The 21,291-nt window shown below is 34.6% G+C and overlaps 1 protein-coding gene across 3 annotated transcripts in view; it reads left to right on the top strand.

Moving 5' to 3' along the window:
• CACNA2D1 (calcium voltage-gated channel auxiliary subunit alpha2delta 1) overlaps positions 1 to 21,291 on the top strand; it is a 526,258-nt gene that overhangs the window by 423,758 nt on the left and 81,209 nt on the right. For all 3 annotated transcript variants that reach the window (XM_033192867.1, XM_033192869.1, XM_033192868.1), the window contains exons 11-12: positions 8,164 to 8,322; positions 14,122 to 14,226. In XM_033192867.1, the coding sequence (XP_033048758.1) occupies positions 8,164 to 8,322; positions 14,122 to 14,226 (264 nt within the window). The remainder of the gene's footprint in view (positions 1 to 8,163; positions 8,323 to 14,121; positions 14,227 to 21,291) is intronic.

Raw genomic sequence — 21,291 nt, 5'->3', positions numbered from 1 at the left:
TTGTTTTTCCTAAATTGATTAAAGAAGAGATAATTCATTCTCAGTATGTTTCTGTTTTTATACAGTGGACCAAGGAAACCGCAAACTAGCAGCCACTGTTGGGAACAGCACTGTCAACTTGAAGAGTGGAGTGGCCAACTCCACAAGTGTCATTAGTGAAGACATTTTTGTCTGTGACTGTGAGAGGGTGACCACACCTTCTAGTTTTCCCTGGATGGGGATTAATAACAGAAATTAAAATCACATTCACAACATTAGCAAAAATCATGAATTAACTAGCAGTACTTTTAGTAATATATTTAGGACCTGTATTGAAGATAGAGAAAAGAATGTGAGAGATATATTTAAAAGATTTGAAATTTGAAATGAATGAATAATTTTTCCTGGAATGAAAAGGATACCCATGTGAAGATGGCAGTTTTTCTAATTTACTCATAAAAGCAATTTTAATTTGACAAAAATTTCTAAGATTATTGCAATAGAAAGAGAGTTGTAAAAAAAAAATCACATGACACGATGTGGCAACTTTCTCCTCTGTTATTAAACTGTAATTGGAAATGACTAAAGACCTTAGAGAAAAGTGCGTCAGGGAGTTTGCACTTGGGGTTGAGCTCTGAGTCTTGGTTGCTGCTTGACTCTGAACACTTTAACATTAGAAACCTCATTTCCTCAACTATATAATGGGAAGCCTATTAAAACTAAAACTGTAGCTTGTTCAAAGTTAACTTAGTGGATATCAACTGTGTAGCCTGGCACGCAGGTGATTCTCAATACATGTTAGCTAATACTTTTAAAAATTATTCATATTAAAAAGTAAATTCATGAAATAACAGAGGGACAAAGAACTAAGAAATTACAGAAATATATCCAAAATCTTAATTTGTTATAAGGAATGGATCGTGAATGGATTTGTTCGTAAAAGGGAAAGTTCGTTATTTGTAAAAACAAATTGCCTAATTTTGTTATCACCTCATAGTATTGGGGAAAGTAAGTTCCACCATGACTATATACCAAAACCCATGAAACATTAGTAAGGTTACAGATGAATAATTTCCTGGCTGATAGATGGTTGATTTTCTAAGTAGAAAACTCTTTTAAGAAATAATAAAGGAATAGACTCACAGGTTTAGATTAAATAGTAAGCAACAATCTGGAAAAACAGAACTACACAAAAATTATTTGAGAAAAAGGGTCATTTTGCTAGCAATCAAATTCAAATAGTTAAAATATTGAAATATTTTTATTTACAATTTAGCAAATAAAAAATGGGAAGTGTTTATGAGGCTACAATGATACTAGCACACATATACTTTAAATTGGAACAAAGTTTTTGGAAAGTAATTTGGTAACAGATAACCCAACAAGCATTTTTTTTTTTTTTTCTATTCATCTGGACTTTTCTATTCATTTCTTGACTTCTGAAATTCAAAGACATACTAAACATCCAAAAATGCAGCTAAGTTGCAGTAACAAATGAACCGAAGTCCTGACTGCAGTTACAACATTTCACCCAGACATTGAATTCTAAACAGCAACTTTATAAATCTTATTTCTCATCAGTTTTTAAGAAATAACTCTTAACTGGGAATGTATCCACATCTGTAAGGATAAATGTTATCAGCTATTTTATCTGGATTTTAATCATTTTCATATAATCTCTTATAATCCAAACTTACTATGAAAAATATGAAAATCAAAATAAATTTTGAAAGTTTTTTAAAAATAGGAATAAGTACATGAAACAAGCATAGCCAAAATGTTGGAGCGCACAGCCGCTGGTCATTTTCCTTTTATTTTCCTGCATCGCCATCTGGTGGCCAAAATGTGAATAGTATCTGATACCATGTGTTTGTACTTACTAATATGCAAAATTTTATTAAGTTTCTTATTTAAATTATTTAATATAGCTTATAAAATATAAATTTGTTATATATGTTATCCATCATAGTTAACTTGCATAAATAAGGTTACTAATATTATTTTAATTAAATCCTTTTCCAAAGCAGTCAGGTCTGGATTTGAATTATTATTTTTGCTGATCATTACATGACTTGAGCCAACAGTTTTGCACCATTATTTATTTTACATGCCAAAAATAGAGAAAATAAAACATTAAGACATGTTAAGTAAAAAATATTGAACAATTTTTTCAAAAACTATAGTTATGTCCTGTTTTTGCTTATTAAAAATGCTTTAGGACTAAACAATGTACAAAGTACCCTAAAGAAAGCCTGCCTTTAAACATTTAGAATCCATGCGTAGGAGAACAGTCTTTCTGAAGGGAAGGGATGCAAATTAAAAGACATGTTGAGAGCTGGGTACGGTGACTGATGCCTGTAATTTCAGCTGCTTGGGAGGCCGAGGTGGGAGGATCACTTGAGGCCAGGAATTCGAAACCAGCTTGGGCAAAGTAGTAAGACCCTGTCTCATGTTTTAAAACGAAAAATAATTTTAAAAAGACAGATCAAGTGGGCAAAGAATAAATGAGCTGCTTCTCCTTCACTGAAGTTTCAAGTAGAAGATACGACCTTAAGAAGATCTTTTGTCTTTAATTCTTCATGTTTCTAGTTCTGAACTACTTGACTCCAGTAAACCATTCAAAGAAAGACTTGGGACTCTAAGAAGATGTGTTCCAGTTGCCATTTCCAGGCAAAGGGCACTTCCCAGTAACTTTCTGCTTCTTTGACTTGTAGTGTATATTAAGGCAATAGAAATATTTCATTGTTTGTATCCTGACATAATGTGATGACGAGCAGAGTCCCCCTTCTCAGAACTATTTCGTGGAATGATTTCTTATTCAGCAGAGGAAATTAGAGCAAAAATAGAGACTGCCTTTACAAAACCAAAAGCTTGGCTTATTTCATTTGAGATACTGATACTTTGTTTTGACTGGAAAGCATCTTTCGATTTGTGGATTTGTGTACTTGACGGTGATATTTAATAAGAAAGTTCTTTGGAAGATTGAAATGCATGGATCATAGTTTTATAAGAAACCGTTTCAAACACTAATGTTTGAGGGACATTTGTATCATCCTGTTAGTAAACTTTATTTCAAGCTCAATACAGCTGAGGCAGTTTATCTGAATCTTATGAATTAGGAATCTGTTCTAATTTTAGTACTGAGTATCCTAATGCTTTTTACTTAAATAATTTTTAAAACAATAGAGTTGCCATTTAACATCTACTGTATGTCAGACTCTTATGTTTGATGTTCTGTATATCTTTGACTTTTTAAATGTCTATTTGTACAGTGTATTTGTCCTTTTGAATATACAAGTTTAACAACATATTGCAGAGCTAAGATGCAATTCATCTACTTATAAATCTATAGCTTGATTATTGATCAACATTTTATACTGGCTTCTAATTTTCTTAAAGCCCACATCCAAGGAGTTTAAACATTTATCCATTTATTCAGTAAATATTTATAGCATGTCTATTACATGCCAAGTACAGAAGATGCAGTGGTGGAGTGGACACATTTTCTGGCCATCTGGGCTAATAATCCAATAGAGGGGTCTATTTATCAAGCTAGGATATAGAGAAATATGAGATTATAACTGGTGCTCTGTAAAAAAGAGATAGATTTAGGAGAGCTTAGTACTGGGTGATTTAATCTAGTCAGGGAAGGTCATGAAAACTTTCATGAGGACCGAGTGAAGAAGGGAGAAAAAGTATTGTGGGCAGAGGAACAGTATATATAGTGGGAAAAAGTGTTTTTGGCAGAAGGAACAAGAGATGTAGAAGGGTAAAGGAAAGAATGCCCCAATGCTGGAGTTGAAATACAAAGCCCTCCAGGATTTTTACCCCAGATGCCCATGTTAACACACGTGCCTTCCTATCTAAACAGGGTAACAGAAATTGTTCTCAGCAGTTCTGATGAGTGACCTACTTAGTTGAATTTTCTGGGATTGGGAAAGGAATCAATGTAATGTTAGTTTGAATTTCTGACTCTGTCATGTTAAATACACACTTTTACAAGAAGTATTTTCTTAATAGATGAAAAATCAGAGCTCCTTCAATCTCTTTTCACTCACCATATACCATTTCAAAGTTCTGTAATATATTTACTATTACACTTTTGCTCTAAGGTTTTTAATACGTGGTTTTAAATTAGTATCTAGGCACATGTTATCCAACTGCCACTTCAGCCCATGAAAATTAACCTATTTTTAAAATATATATAATATGATATAAACTGATGAGTCTAAGATACCTGTGAAATATAGTCTTATCCGATTGTAAGCTTTCAAATTTCTCATCACTTTCCTAGGGGAGTAAGATTTGGTATAGGGAGTTATACTTTGTAAGTTATTCCGTTCTGTACATTATTTATGAGTTTTATTATGAGTGCAATTGGAGTAATTCTGTTATATACTACTGAATATGTATTTAATGAATTGAATTCACATTTCGTCAGTTTGTGTTAAAGTGACTTAATGAGATGCTTCACTTTTCTGTGTTAAAAGCAGGTCAAGGTCAACTGAAAGACTGAACAATATATTATTCAGTGCTCAATTTCTGCATAACTTGTACCTTTATGATGATTCATGGTTTAAATAAGCCAGTTAATAACATTTCCTGTAACAATTTCTAATAATTCTCTAAGGTCACTTTACTAGTAATATATTGGCAAACTGTATTTTTACTTACCAATACAGGGGAATTCTAACATTTGTTTTGAAAATGGAACATGTAGAATAAGGTTGCATCCAATAACCAAAGAATAGAAGAGTGATAAAAGAGGCAATGGGACTGGTCATTTGGACCTGAAGATACTCACTTTTCAATATTTGAATTTATAGAAAACAGTAAATAAATATACTGGAACTTTATTCTCACACTGGTGATATTCATGAAAGTCGTGTTCAAAATAAACATGGAAAAGAACTCACTATCTGTGCAGGATATTTTACCTCTTGTTTTATCTTTCTTCTCTCTAAGCCTTCCTTCTCCTCTCATTATCCTAATCACCTTGCCTCATTGTTAAAGGCGACAAATGCCACAGACAGTAACGATCATCATCCAAATCCAAGTACCACCTGGCTGGGTCAGCTTCCACTCTTCTTTCCTAGAATAATGAAGTTGATGTGCATTTTCCTGAAGGGCCATTCCTCTGTGTGTCACCTGGATCCATCTGTTCCTACCTTTCCACGAACTTTATTTTTTACCTCTCTTCTATTTCCTGCATCTTTTTCTTCTTCTCTCTTTAATACAAGTCTTTTCATGCGCTCATGACCCCTAGCTTTAAAGTAGACTTTTCTTGACCCCTGGTCTACCCTACAGATGCCACCCTGTTTTCCTGCTCTGCCTCCAGCCAAAGCACTTTGAGGATTTTCCTGCATTCAGATGCTCCTGCTGTCCATTGGTTCTGCCCTCCCCTTGCCCACCCAAGGCTGCCTACATAATGTGGATGAGTTCACTGGGCATTTTTTGTTTGTTTTGTTTTGTTTTTCTGAGACAGAGTTTCACTCTTGTTGCCCAGGCTGAAGTGCAGTCTTGGCTCACCGCAACCTCTGCTTCCTGGGTTCAAGCGATTCTCCTGCCTCAGCCTCCCGAGTAGCTGGGATTACAGGCATGCACCACCATACCAGGCTAATTTTGTTTTTTTAGTAGAGACGGGGTTTCTCTATGTTAGTCAGACTGGTCTCAAACTCCCGACCTCAGGTGATCCGCCCGCCTCAGCCTCCCAAAGTGCTGGGATTACTGGTGTGAGCCACAGTGCCGAGCCCTACTGGGCAGTTTTAAGTCCGCATCTTCTCTATCTCCACACATTATCTTCCTTTTGACACATTTTTCTCTCATCCAAAACAGTCCAATCTCCTGATTTTCCTCCTGTCTCCATGGAAACTTGCTCCTACTTAGTTTTCTCAGGGTACTCCTATTCTACTCTACTTTTTATGTTTTGTTTTCATATGGCTTTAAACCTTTTTTTTTTCCTGAAGCCTTCTGTTTTTTCTTTTATAAATTATTTAACCAAGACTTATTTTGAGCCTCATGCTTTAAATGTTATCATTTCTTGACATGTATACTTGCATATCTCACATCTATTGAAATCTCACCCTAAGTTGCACTCTGTGCCTCTCTTCTGTATTCCTCAGTTATCCCTGAACCAGTCATCCCTCCAGTCCTCTATCCTTCCAGATGCCTGAGTCAGAAACCTGGCAGTTATTCAAGATACCTCTCTGTTATGCATCCTGCTAAATCCACCACCAAGTCCTATTTGATTCTTTCTCAGAAATACCTCCTGAATTCTTTCCTTTCTAACCATCTCCACAAATAACAAAACCACTATGTATTTTCAGCTAGGTTACTGCAAAGCCTTCTAATTACTCTCCCTCCTTTATATTGTGCTCATCTCAAGTCCATTTTCCACACAACAGCTAGGATGCACTCTTAAAATTCTAGATTCAGTTATTTTACATTTGGCTTAAGATCTCCCAGTGACTTTCCATTTCATAGAAACTAAAATCATCTTCAACATTTCCATTGGACCTCACATGATCTAGCCCTTGCCTCCCTCTCTGAACTCATTTTGTGTCTTTTGTCCTCCTATGAGACCGAGCTAAACTCACTCTCCTTATGTTTTCTTCAAAACGATTCTTTTGTTTCCATGTCAGGGCCTTTGCACATATTGTTCTATTTGCTTGCAATGTTCTTCCTTTGTGCTCTTCACTGGAACATTTCTCTGGAATCACAGGAAATGCCGTTGTTTAGGAGAATTTTCTTTCAAATGTTCACAATCCAAATTAGAAATGCCTCTCCTAATATTGTCTTCTAGAGCATAATATTATATTGCTTTATAGAATGAATCATAATTTATTACACTATATTGAGAGGCAATACAGGATGAGTTTTTTCATAGATAAAATGGGGATAATAATGTTTATCTAAAAGAACATTTGTAAAGATAAAATGATGTACATTTTTAGAATATCTAGTAAATGCAGCACATAGTAGACACTATATAACTTTATATATTTATGGCATTTGTGTATGTGCAAATAATTATGCCTGAAAGTATAAAACTACCAGTCATGATTCTTGGTATATAATAGGCTGCTAGTAAATATTTGCTTAATAAACTGATGAATTGTGCAGTGCACCTTATAACTAGGTTCAGTGATCTTCAGAGAAAAAAAGATGAATTATATTTTCAAGAATATGTAATAAATTGTGGCCCACTCATTAAAATAAGTGTATGTTTTTGATCTGGAAGTATCTTTAACATTTTATCTGGCCAGTCCCTTTTTTCTGGCAAATATGCTTTTTATTATTATTCCCATTTTGCAGATGTGACAGTCTAGGTGCCAAGAGCTGAAGAACTTCCACAGATTACAGAGTTAATAAATGATTGGATGACTGCACTCATCCTATTATCCTGGATTTTGTTGCAGCATTCCTATTGTTCTTTCTTTTTGGAACTATCCAGAGAACGATGTGAATATTTTTTATGGGGCTGACGAAGTTACTTTGATGATCGTTCTTAAATTTTCCATCTTGGGCAGTTAACATTGGAGTTGATGTTTTCTCTCCCACAGCCTCTCTGCTGTTCAGGGCTCCATTGCCTGGCCTCCATGGTCCCCCTGGCACTCTTTAGTAACCTCTAAAGTGATGTTTCTAAAAGGCCACCAGTTGTTCTTGATTCACGTTGCTTTCCTCTGTTAGCCTCCATAGAAAAACAGTACCCTCAAATTTCAAAATGACTAAACATTGATTCATGTTTTCAGTGTATTACTTTGCCAACCAGTCTTTCCTAATAAGAGGCAATGAAAATATTTAACATGTCCCCACAACCGGGGCAGGCATCCCATATCATTTCTGGATTCTGCATATATTTCATTGCTTTGGATTATTTTTTCTACATGCTCATCAAATTTGAGAACTAGAAGGGATGTCATATAATTTAATTCTCAAATTTATAAGCAGGGAAACCAGGCTTTGGGAATATAAGCAGCAGACTCAGCGTTCCAGTACGGGTTGGTAGCTCAGTAGAAAATTGCCATTTGTTTCTTAATGCACCTTTGTTACCAGCCTACTCGCTTTTCCATTTGAAAGAGGAAGCAATGCAATACCGTTTAGGAGTATCAAACACAAATTCTATGAAAACTATATGATTGATTTTAATGTTCATTCATATATTTACTATTTGATCTTTTGCAGTTTAACAGCAATGCTCAGGATGTGAGCTGTTTTCAGCACCTTGTCCAAGCAAATGTAAGAAATAAGAAAGTATTGAAAGATGCGGTGAATAATATCACAGCCAAAGGAATTACAGATTATAAGAAGGGCTTTAGTTTTGCTTTTGAACAGCTACTTAATGTAAGTATCATGCTATATCTTTTTTTTTCTTTTTCAATTGTAGTATCTGAATTTCAATATTCTGATAGTTACTGTCTGGGATTAGATAGTACTGTTTTCCATTTATTTAAAAAGCAGATGTGTGCAGGCAGAAGAAACCTTTGTACTATTTTTATTTTTGAATTTAAAATTCAAAATGTATCTAAAATGTAGATTTTTAAGTTTTTGATCTTTATTTTTTTCAATCTGTGTTTTTAAATTTATGAGGAAATAGTTGAATTTAAGTTTGAATAAACCCTTGAAACTTAATTGGCCTATGTAGAATATCATTACTTTTTCTTATCTCAATCACTACAGTCTTTATCTGTAACCTCAAACTTTCAATCATCAAATGGTTACTGAGAACATTTTAGTTTTAAACATCTCGTCTGGGTCTTTAAGTTCCTAAATGTACAGAAAGTTCCAAATGGTAGACATTAAGATGAACAGAAATGCAACTCCTGGAGCAGGGATTCTTCCTCAGTGAGGATTCCCCACAGTCCCTCATCAGCGTCTACAGTTAGACTGTCAGATTATAGCGTGTGTCTTTTTTTTTTTTTGAAATGGAGTTTCACTCTTGTCATCCAGGCTGGAGTGCGGTGGCACGATCTTGGCTCACTGCAACCTCCGCCTCCTGGGTTCAAGCGATTTTCCTGCCTCAGCCTCCCAAGTAGCTGGGATTACAGGCACCCGCCACCATGCCTAGCTAATTTTTTTTTTTTTTTTAATTTTTAGTAGAGACAGGGTTTCACCCTGTTGGCCAGACTGGTGTTGAACTTCTGACCCCAGGTGATACACCCACCTTGGCCTCCCAAAGTGCTGGGATTATAGGCATGAGCTACTGCACCTGGCCTTACAGTGTGTGTCTTAATACTGTGGACTAGTGTTTTTAAATTACCTTGCCCTCTATTTCACTGTGAGTTACTTAAAAGAAGGGACCATTGTTCAATTATTTTATTTCTTACTAGGCAATATTGTTATCATGTTTGAGAGTAGGAAACTTACTTCTCTGCACCTTGGTTTCCACATGTATGCATTAGAGGTCACTATAACACGTACCTCAGAGAACTGTGCATAAGATTGTCTATGGAACCTGGCATGTAGCAAACCACACACAGCTGTAGGTTGCTGGGTGGTATTGGAGTCATGGTCATTACTGCTGTAATTACTAGCCCATGTCTGGTAAGAAGTCAGATCATAATGTCTTCTAATATTTGCTGAATCACTGAATGAACTGTTACATTTGGTCTTTATGCAAATATGAGTTTGTTGTTCCTGAGTATTCTGAATAGTTTTTGAGATATCCAATTGGATGATTCATTTATTGATTCAGCCAAAATTTATGGAATGCATCACCAATTCCTGTCATAGTGCTGGTGCTGGAATTATAGAAGTAAACAGGACCAGCTGTTCTCAGAAGGCCCAGCATAATGTGCTAAATCATCATCCATAGAACAGTGTGCAAGTGCCATTACAGGGTATTTAGCGTGTTCCCTGGGACAGCACAGAGAATGGGCTCAGCTCACTCAAAGGAGGTCAGGAAAGTGTGGCAATCCCGTGAAAATGAGATTTTGAGGAATGATTAGAATTTAGGTAGGTAGAGGAAGGGAAAATTATTTCAGAAAAAGGATCACATTGTAGACAAAGTACACAAGTGTGACACAACATAGCACTGTAAAAAATTACAGATGGCTGCCTTTTTTAGTTACGACATGAGCAATATAGAAACCTGATGGAAATGGAAAGGCCATGAGGTATCAGTTAAGGAAGTGTTTAAGGGCAAAGGAAAACTTTAGAGTATGGCCTTGGAGTGTTCTCAGTTAAGGAAGCTATTGTAGAGATCCTGGTGTGGGAATAGAAGTGAGGAGCTACTAAGGAGCATGGCATGGGAACTGATTAAGTGATGTGGGCTGGGTTGCAGAGTGAGAGGGGCTTAGGTGACTACATTCTCTGAACCGAACTAGTAAATAGATGATTACACAGGAACCTACATAGAGGAAATGTGGGGTAGAAATAGCTCAGTTTCAAATCCCAGCACTTTGGGAGGCCAAGACGGGCAGATCACCAGGTCAGGAGATCGAGACCATCCTGGCTAACCTGGTGAAACCCCGTCTCTACTAAAAAATACAAAAAAAAAAAAAAACTAGCCAGGCAAGGTGGTGGGCGCCTGTAGTCCCAGCTACTCGGGAGGCTGAGGCAGGAGAATGACGTGAACCTGGGAGGCGGAGCTTGCAGTGAGCTGAGATCCGGCCACTGCACTCCAGCCTGGGCAACAGAGCAAGACTCCGTCTCAAACAAACAAACAAACAAAAAAAAGAAATAGCTCAGTTTCAGATATGTTGAATTTTGAGGTCATGTTATTTACTAGACACCGTTAGATAAGTAAGAAGACGGAAAATCAGAGATGTACAGCCCTGCTATTTTCAAGGGAAATAATGCGTGGCAAATGCATATGTTTGTGAAATGTTGTATGTTCATTAATAAAAATTGAAAGCTCAAAACTATGAAATTGTAATGTAATTAACCATTAGATTAAGATGTATTCTTCCTCTAGTAAAGAAATATGCTTGTTTTTGATAAAAATTATTTTTTGCTTAAGTCAATAATTGAGTTTCCTTGATCTGGGCATTTTCATTATTCTTCTTAGTGTTTTTTTCCCCTCACTTCATTGCCTCCTGTTTAGGTTTCAGTTGTGAAATGATCAGGAGTTTCAAGTGTAAAGTACAATTTCAGAGGCAGCCTCACTAAAGAGGCCACATTAACTTCCAGATTTATTAGTTGCTGATGAAATATGATTTAACTCCTATTGACCTCTCCTGCTGCCTTTATAACTGCTACAATTGTAATGATTTTAAAAATATGGTCCCAGTTGTTCCCTAAGTAAGTCTAATATGTTTTGCTTTCCATACATCTCATATATATATTGAAATTCTTTATATTAAAATAATTTGAAGCGTATTTTGTTTTCTTTCAAACACTTCTAGCCATCTTATCGCTCAAATGCTTTTTTTTGGAGGGGGGGGGTCCTTGCAGCATCCACCTTTAAGATCACTGAAGCAAGTATTAAATAGAATTAGACATATCAGTCCCAAAGTAAAACTTACATTTAGATTTGAATTAATCTTCAGGTACCATTTCATAAAATATTAGCATATATATGCATTTTTCAAAAACATTTATATTGAGTGCATATATGATAGATGCTGTGCTGTATACTGGCACACAGAAATACAGCAAAGTACCATATTAAAGTAAGTTATCAACTCTACTAATTGTAATTTTATTGAAATAATCTAGTTTTTTTGGCTTAATTTGTTCAAAGCCAGTTAATTGTTGTCGCTGTGTGATTCTTTAGATAATTGCAAATGCATTGAAAATTTGCTATTACGTACTTGGCTCCACCATAAGTCCTGAGAGGCTACTCCTCGGAAAAATCATGTTGTAGGCAAAACGGTTTCTTTATTTTCCCCATATTCCTTCTTTTGTGTATGCCCTAACATCACTCTCTCGGGAAATATTATAATTTTATTTACTTAAATATACAAATGATCAGCAAGACCTAATGTGTTAATTTACATTGATATTTGCGTCCAATAATAGTACTTTCAGTACTTCAAAAACAAAACCATGTCCTATGGTTTTGTTTAACATTTTTACAGGATAGTTCTTTAGGTACATATTATTTTGCCTATTTTACACACGCAGATAAAAAAGACAAATCACCTGCCGGGCGCGGTGGCTCAAGCCTGTAATCCCAGCACTTTGGGAGGCCGAGACGGGCGGATCACGAGGTCAGGAGATCAAGACCATCCTGGCTAATACGGTGAAACCCCGTCTCTACTTAAAAATACAAAAAACTAGCTGGGCGAGGTGGCGGGCACCTGTAGTCCCAGCTACTCGGGAGGCTGAGGCAGGAGAATGGCATAAACCCGGGAGGCGGAGCTTGCAGTGAGCTGAGATCCGGCCACTGCACTCCAGCCCGGGTGACAGAGCAAGACTCCGTCTCAAAAAAAAAAAAAAAAAAAAGACAAATCACCAGAGAAACTAATTTTAGTTAAGAGATTTGAGGCACATTTCACAGAAGTATTTTGATGATAAAATATGCAACTTTTTGTGTAGTCAGATTTTCAGATAGGTTACTTTCAAAGATAAGAGCCATGCTTGAAAGTGACAAATTATATCAGTTAATACTTGTGCTTCTACAATGCTTGATTAAAAGCTTTTACTCCCAGTGTTCTAATGGCTGAGTCAATGGAGTGAGATGACCTGAAACAGGATCTTTTCATTAATAAAGAAAAATGTTGTATTTATTAATTTCACAACAGAAAGTGGGTTTTATCTTCGTTGAAAAAACAAGGTAGAGCATGGACCTTCAATGACTTAGAACACTAAAGAAAAATTAATGAGTTTTTAAAAATATTAGTCATTTAAAAGCCAGGGCTGTGCCATGCTGTACAATATGGTAACAACAATCACAGGTGGCTATCAGCACTTGAAAGGTGGCTGATCTGAATTGATGTGTTGTATAAGTATAAAATGCATACTGAAGTTTGAAGACTTATTATGGAAGAAAAAGCTGTATAACATCTCAATATTGATTAATGTTCAATATTCATATTGATTAATATTTTGGATGACTAGGTTAAAGAAAATATATTATTAGGATTAATGTTGAATATTTCTTATTACTCCCCTTAAGTAATTATTAGAAAATTTAAAGTTCCGTATTAGTCTCATGTTATATTTCTTTTGGACAGCACTGAACCTAGGGTTGACATTTTCAAAGAAGCTGAGCATTCATAAATTAGTGTGATCTTTTATTCTCAGCATTGAAAGCAAATACATTTCACAACAGTAGAAAAGTTAAGATAATAATTTTAGACCTCAGAGAAGTCCAGCTTTCTAAATTAATTGTTCATTTTAATGGCCCTTTGGTGCTAATCCATCATTCTCCCATATCTAACTCTTTTGGAGACCTTAAAGTGTAAGAAGATTTACCATGGACTTGAGTCTTTCAGGATTAGAATATGTGTGGTTGGTTGAGAGAGGATAGGAGGATATCGTGGGAATAGGTATCGGCCTTTACAAAGGAACAAAAGAGTATTGGATTTTAGGTGATCAATTTTAGGATTTGTGATTTCAAACAGGTAAAGTGAATAAAGTAGAATGAGTAAAGAGGGAAGAAAACACTTATTTGGAAGTGGACTGAAGATACACATTTTAAAATAATGTTATTTTTGGTTTATACTATAAAATTATATGGACATAAAATTGACATAAGCATTTATTAAAAGCTCATTTTTTAAGAAACTACTGAGATTGTATTATGCGCTAGGCAGTCTTCTAGGGAGGGACAAAAAAGTCTGAGCAAAAAAGACAAAACTTCCTTCGCTTATGTAGCTTACATTCTGTTGGGGGACACCAACAATAAACAAGAAAATAAAATATGTAAGTAAAAGAAAGTAAAATGCTGTGAAGATACTATCTGGGAGGGAGACTGCAATTTAAAACATAGTTGTGAAGAATCACCTCATGATAAAGTGGCATTTGATCAAAGGCTGAAGGAAGTGAGATAGACCTATGGTTATCTGGGTGGTGAGGGGAAGGCCTGATGAAGGGGGTGGGCCTGAACTGATCCAGGAACCAGTTCTTAGAATATATTTTGTGAGCAGATATTTCATTAATGACTTGCAACCTGCTCATGCACTTTCCATATAGCTTTATTTTCTCTTATATTGTGAATTATATGCATATTGTTTTGTGTGGTTTTGTTTTTAACAGTATAATGTTTCCAGAGCAAACTGCAATAAGATTATTATGCTGTTCACGGATGGAGGAGAAGAGAGAGCCCAGGAGATATTTGCCAAATACAATAAAGATAAAAAAGTGAGTGTAATTTTATAATATTTAAAATTTAATATTGATCTAGGTGGTTTTTAAAGAGATAGTGGGTAGTGGTAGTGAGGGGAGAATTTTTGGTTTAAAACTTGAATGTGCCAATTATAAAGCCATATGAATCATACATTATAAACTAATGGGTGAATTAGAGAGCTGTTAAATGCAATATTTGTATCATATTCACAGGCAACTCATGCCTAATAATATTTTAATAAAATATATGTATGGGTCCTATTTTATTCTTATGCATAGATTGTAAATAAAATGTTATTAAAATAGAGAAATCCAAGGAATGGAAAAATAGGAAAAATTTAAGCATTTACAGTTTATTGGATAAAATTTATTATATTATTTAATTATTAAAGATTGAAGTAATACTCAAATTTCCTAAATACTCAACAAATGTCTATTGTTTTGTAAATTTACAAAAAGGCAGTTTACAACAGCAGAAACTACATCCTCATTTGAAAACTGATTCCTTTCAAGAAAAGATGAAGACAAATTTTTTTATAGGTATAATATATTCAAAGAAAGCATTTCATAAGCAAATGAAGACTGTGAAGATTAGGGTTTGTAGTTGGAATATATTTGAATGTATGCTTTACTATAAGGGAAGAGTATTACAGAGAGAGGGACCTCACTGAACCTGATACTGCGGAGGAATATCAGCTTCAATCAAACTCTAACTATCTTCTCCAGCAGTCCTATCATCAGCTTATTTCAGTTTTCTGATCAACACTCCATATTTTGTAAGAGTACTGTGATTCTCAACCTAAATGTTTCCTAAAATGCTAATGATTCATTTAAAAAGTAATTAGAAATTATAAACTTTCTGGTGTTTCAACAATTTCTACAAAAATTATACATGTATATATAAGAAGACTCTGCAGGGTAAAATGCTCATTCACTTTGCTTCTGATTGGAATTTTCACCATTTTGAAAGGTGTGGTTATTACTAGCTCTAATGGATTGTTTTATATGTGGTTGAGGAACACATATGGATTGGGTGTTCAAAAGCAAGACAAAAATGAATTAATATGTTCAGATGGTTTGGTGACAAAATATTGTGAATAATGGGGAACAGTTTGATGAAATAATGAAACAGTTGGTGAATTAGTGAAGAATTTACTGGTTTAAAGCCTCTTTTCTATGTATCGATCCTGAAAGTGTCCAATCTAAATATCATTATCTTGAAATACAGCTTCTCATTCCAGTCACCTTTTACAGGAGCTCAACTTTTTACACAAAGATTTAAATTTTTGGAACACTTTAAGACACTCTAGGTGCTAAAATTTTTGGCCTATGAGTGTCTAAAAATGATCAAAGGACTGAAATAATACACACATAATTTCACATTACTTACACTCTTTGCTTACTGCATGTACTACAGTGTCACACAGTTTAATGTAAGGTTTAAGGATACTTCTTTTGGCTTTTGTTTAGCATCTGATGATTTTAACAGTATAGAGGAACCACTTTTGAAAAGTTGATAAATGAACTGAGCTGTTAATAGATTGTGAATATTTTCAAGTGATAACTAGATTCTATGAATATTTCTTTCAAATCATCAGAAATGAAATTACTGGGAAGATGCAGATGCATTAATCTAGTATATAATATGCATATCTTTATTTAATAACTCTTATTCCTCAATCAAAATTCAGGGTAATCCTCACCACCTGGAGGATGTCCCTGAACCTCCTTCCCACTGTAGGCTTCTTTAGATGCTTGGCCTCTGATCCCATAGTACACTGTGCAAAGCCATGTACATATCCCTCACTCTATACTCTACCCACGACATCTCTCCTCTGTTCCTCTCTGGATTAAAAAAAAAAAAAATTATATAATATCAGGGCTGTGTCCTGTTTAACTGTGAACTTTAGGCATGCATCCCAGAGCACAGATCCAATGATGGTTCCTAATACATCACAACAAATAAATCGAGAATACATAACAGAGGTTGGAAGCATGAGTGCTGTTACAGGACAGATTTATAATTATGAAATATAACTGGGGGCAAGTAATATGCTGCTTTCACATATTTGAAATAATCTAGCATTTCCTTATTTTGAAGAACTCAAATATAACAAAAGTTTAACACAAAATTCAACTCCGTTAATATAAAATATACTGTCTCAAAAATTTACAAATTAACCTTACTCTGACAATTAAAAGAGACTTTTTAGGATCTTATAATTCGTCATAATTTTAAGTTTATTATTTTGTGAGAGAGGTATGTAAGTGCAAGCCACTACTTACATCATTTTAAAAGGTATTAAGTGTAAATAAATTGTTTTTTTCCTTTCATAATGAAATCATCCAAAGCAACCACTAGGAATCTTGTTCACCTCTACATACTTTATTTCAAAAAGGAAAAGTTTTTGACTCAAAGATGACAATTAATTTTACATTCTGTATTCAAATTTGTGCATAAGATATATCTGATTTTAAAAGAGTATAAAGGCTTTTTAAGGTAGATTTAAGTAAAAAATAAATAAATAAAAACAAGTTGCTTTCATGTAAATTCAGAAATGTGGTATTTTTTTTCCTCTTTCAGAATTCTCTGTATATCCAGGATTAACACAGTGTCTTGGAGGCATATCATTAATTTGATTTTTTCTGTTTTTTAAACACACAAGGTTTTATGTTATAAGGAAAGCAAATGTATTCCACCCACTATTTTCACAAATTGTTCAGTTGGTTGAATTAGTGAAGAATTTACTGGTTTAAAGCCTCTTTTCTATGTATCGATCCTAAAAGTGTCCAATCTAAATATCATTATCTTGAAATACAGCTTCTCATTCCAGTCACCTTTTACAGGAGCTCAACTTTTTAAACAAAGGTTGTGTTTCATGACAGGATAAACCACATGATAAAAGATTCATATCACATGTACTTTTATAAAACTAATAAATCAATTTATATTCAACTTCAACAGTCCTGCTGTTTGTCTGCTAACATATCGATGCTGCGTTTTAAGAACACCACACATTTTTCCTGAAAACATACAACCTTTATTAATGCTAAGGAAATTTTGAAAATTAAGTAGTTAGCATTCAGTTATGATGTTTCATTTAGTTTTGTCTCGTCTAACATAAAAATTAAGATATTCTTCGAACTGCATAGTATTTGTTTTTCTAACTTCAGAGGCTATAACAAAGTTCTGTGATACACACAGTAATACAAACATAAAAGCCTGCATATACACACACATATATCTGTCTCCACACTTATTTATATCTGTTTCAAATGGATATCCCCTCCAGGAACAAGGAACCACGTATATAACTTTGGCATGACCTCTCTTACATAAAGTGATATGAGTAAAAGCCAACAGAGGGTTGAGAAGTAAATGAGGAATGAGGAAGTAGGAATATAAATATAAGCTGTTTTTCTTTTTTAAATCATGGCAAATTTGCTAAGAAATAAAGGAGAAGAATAAGTTAACTCAGGGTCATGTTATGTGCGCACGCACACATGCATACAAACACACTGCTGAGGGTTTGGTTCCAGATCACCACAACCACAACAGGGCGAATATTGCAATTAAGTGAGTCACACAGATTTTTTGTTTTCCCATTGTGTATAAAAGTTATGTTTACTAAATACTGTAGTCTCTTAATTGTGTGATAGCACTTTATCTTAAAAAAAGTACATACCTTAATTAAAGAATACTCTATTTTTTAATTCACAAAATGTATAACAAACACTAACGATCATCTAAGCCTGCAGCAAGTATTTGTATTTTTGCTGGTGGAGGGTCTTGCCTTAATGTTGGTGACTGCTGACTGATCAAAGTGGTGGTTGCTGAGGGTTGGATGGCTGTGGCAATTTCTTAAAATAGGACAACAATGAAGTTGGCTGCATTGACTGACTTTTCCTTTCACAAAATATTTCTCTGTAGTATGCAGTGCTATTTGATAGCATTTTACCCACGCACACCTTTTAAAAAGTGAAGTCAATTTTCTCAAACCTGGCACTGCTTTATCAAATAAGTTCATCTAATATTCTGTATCTTTGGGTCACTTGACCAATATTCACATCTTCACCAGGGGTAGATTCCATCTCAGGAAACCACTGTCTCTGCTCATGCATAAGAAGCAACTCCTCATTTGTTAAAGTTTTAGCATGAGATTGTAGCAATTCAGTCCCATCTTCAGTGTCCACTTCTAGTTCTCTTGCTGTTTGCACCACATCCACATCTGCTGTTATATCCCCCACTGAAGGCTAGAACCCCTCAAAGCCATCCACGAGGGTTAAAATCAACTTCTTCCAAACTCCTGATCATGTTGATATTTTTGTCTTTTCCCACGAATCAAGAATGTTTGTAATGGTATATAGAATTGTGGATCTTTCTAGAAGGTTTTCAGTTCAGTTTTCCCAGATCAGTAAGAGGAATCACAATTTATAGCAGCTATAGTCTTACCAAGTGTGTTTCTCAAATAATAAGACTTGAAAACCACAATTAGTTCTTGATCCCAGTGCTACAAAATGGAAGTTGTGTTAGCAGGCATGAAAACACATTAATCTCCTTGCAAATCTCAATCAGAGTTCTTGGGCGACTACATGTATTGTCAGTGAGTAATAATATTTTCTTCTAACGGTAGGTTTCAATAGTGGGCTCAAAATATTCAGCAAACCATGCTGTAAACAGATGTGCTGTCATCCAGGCTTTGTTGTTTCATTTATAGAGCACAAGCAGAGTAGATTCAGCATAATTCTTAAGGACCCTGAGATTTTTGGAATGGTTAAAGAGCATTGGCTTCCACTTAACGTTACCAAGTGCATTAGCTACTAACAAGAAAGTCATCCTGTCCTTTGAAACTTTGAAGCAGGCAATAACTTCTCCTCTTTAGCTATGAAAGTCCTAGATAACATTGTCTTCAAATACAAGGCTGTTTTTCTCTACATTGAAAATCTGTTGTTTATATAGTTGCCTTCACCAGTGATCTTAGCTACACCTTCTGGATAACTTGCTGCAGCTTCAGTATCAGCACTTGCTGTTTCACCTTGCACTTTTATGTTACAGAGATGCCTTTTTTCCTTACACCTCATGAACCAACCTCTGCCAGCTTCAGGGACCACTGATTATAACAATATAATATCACTATATTCACTGTATCAGATATAGTGATCACTATAACAGATATAATAATAATGAAAAAGATTAAACTACTCTAAGAATTACTAAACTGTGACAGAGACGTGAAGTTAGCATGTGCTGTTAGAAAAAATGGCACCAGTGGACTTACTTGATACAGGGTTGCCAGAAACCTCGAATCTGTAAAAAAAAATGCAACAAAGGACCATGATAAAATGAGATATACCTGTACACACATATGAGTATATGCATATTGTTTTACAATATAATACCTTATACATTATTATATGCTAAAGATGGATGAGAGGATACTCAGACGAGGAAAGCTTATAGATACAAAACTGAGAAAGGCTAATTGATAGAGATCTTTAAAAGAGGAGGGATTGAGAGAGATGGAACACGTTTCTGAATTTGACAACTAGATATTTATTTCTGGAAACACTGCTGTCCCACATTTCATATGCACTCTGAAGTTAAATGACATCCCACATTTTCTAATGTGAGAAGACCGTGTTAAATGAATAAAACGTTCATCTTGGAATTTGAGATATTTGGGTATAGGCATGCAATCACGTTACATCATGGGAAATTTAGTATCCATCCCCTTAAGCATTTATCCTTTGCAATAAAAACAACCCAACTATACATTTTCATTATTTTTAAATGTACCATTATTATTTACCATATTCTTCTTGTGCTATTAAAGAACTAGGTCTTTTTCATTCTAGTTTTTTGTATCCATTAATCGTCTCCACCTCCCTACGAACCCCCAGCACTACCCTTCCCAGCCTCTGATAACCACTCTTCTCTATCTCCTGAAGTTCAATTATTTTGATCTTTAGATCCCACAAATAAATGAGAACAGGTATTTGAATGTTCTGTATCCACTAACAATGAGTACAAATGATAGCAGACAACCACCTTTAATTCAGTTATACTTTTGAATATATTTGTATTTTATGAAAACAACATTCGCATAGTGATTGTTTATGCCAAGGACATATGTATACGTGTAGAGTGCTTATATACATAAAATAGTATACATACATACATTGTATATTTTTCACCGTCTTCCAATATGGCTTCAAATGTGTGTGGATGAATTGAGGAACACGTTCTAACTTTATTGCCTGCTGTGTGCAAAGATAATTGTTTATTGTTGTTATCTAAAGTTGTGCATGCAATACTAACTCCAGAGCCACAAAATTAATGTTACATAATAAGTTTATTAGCACAGCATTTCACTTTCCACAAAAATACTATCTTTCAAATGGCCAATGTGTAAAAATCAAATTTGATAGAGTTAGTAAAATGTAAATGCTCAGTACTCTTAAAAATTCTATATTTGAATGCAACTTTTTAAAACTTTTTTTTAAAAAGTTCATGTATAATTTTAAAATATCAAAATGACAAACATAGGGGAAGAAAGAAAGAAAATACAAAAGAAAAATAAGACTAACAAACTAAAATAAACTAAAATAACAGACAAGACTAACAAACTAAAATAAACTAAACATAACAAAATGACAATAATAAGTTTTGTCTTATCAATAATAATTTTAAATGTAAATGAATTAAACTCCCCAATCAAAAGACTCAGAGTGGGTGAATGGATAAAAACAAAACCCAACTATATGCTGCCCATCAGAAATCCACTTTAGATTTAAGGACACAGATCGGCTGAAAGTGAAGGGATGAAAAAAGTTATTCTGATAACCAAAAGAGAGTATGGGTGGCTACACTTATATCAGACAAAACAGGGTTTAAGTAAAAAAACTGACACAAGAGACAAAGAAGGATGTTATATAATAAAAGCATCAATCCAGCAAGAATATATAACAAAGATATATGCACCCAACATCAGAGAATCTAAATATATAAAGCAAACATGGACAGCACTGAAGGGGCAAATAGGCAGCAATACAATAATACTAGAAAATTTGAATACCTCA

The sequence above is a fragment of the Trachypithecus francoisi genome, unplaced genomic scaffold (assembly GCF_009764315.1).
Source record: "Trachypithecus francoisi isolate TF-2019V2 unplaced genomic scaffold, Tfra_2.0 Lachesis_group4, whole genome shotgun sequence".
In the NCBI taxonomy this organism is placed as follows: domain Eukaryota; kingdom Metazoa; phylum Chordata; class Mammalia; order Primates; family Cercopithecidae; genus Trachypithecus; species Trachypithecus francoisi.
This window is presented reverse-complemented; position numbering and strand designations above follow the sequence as displayed.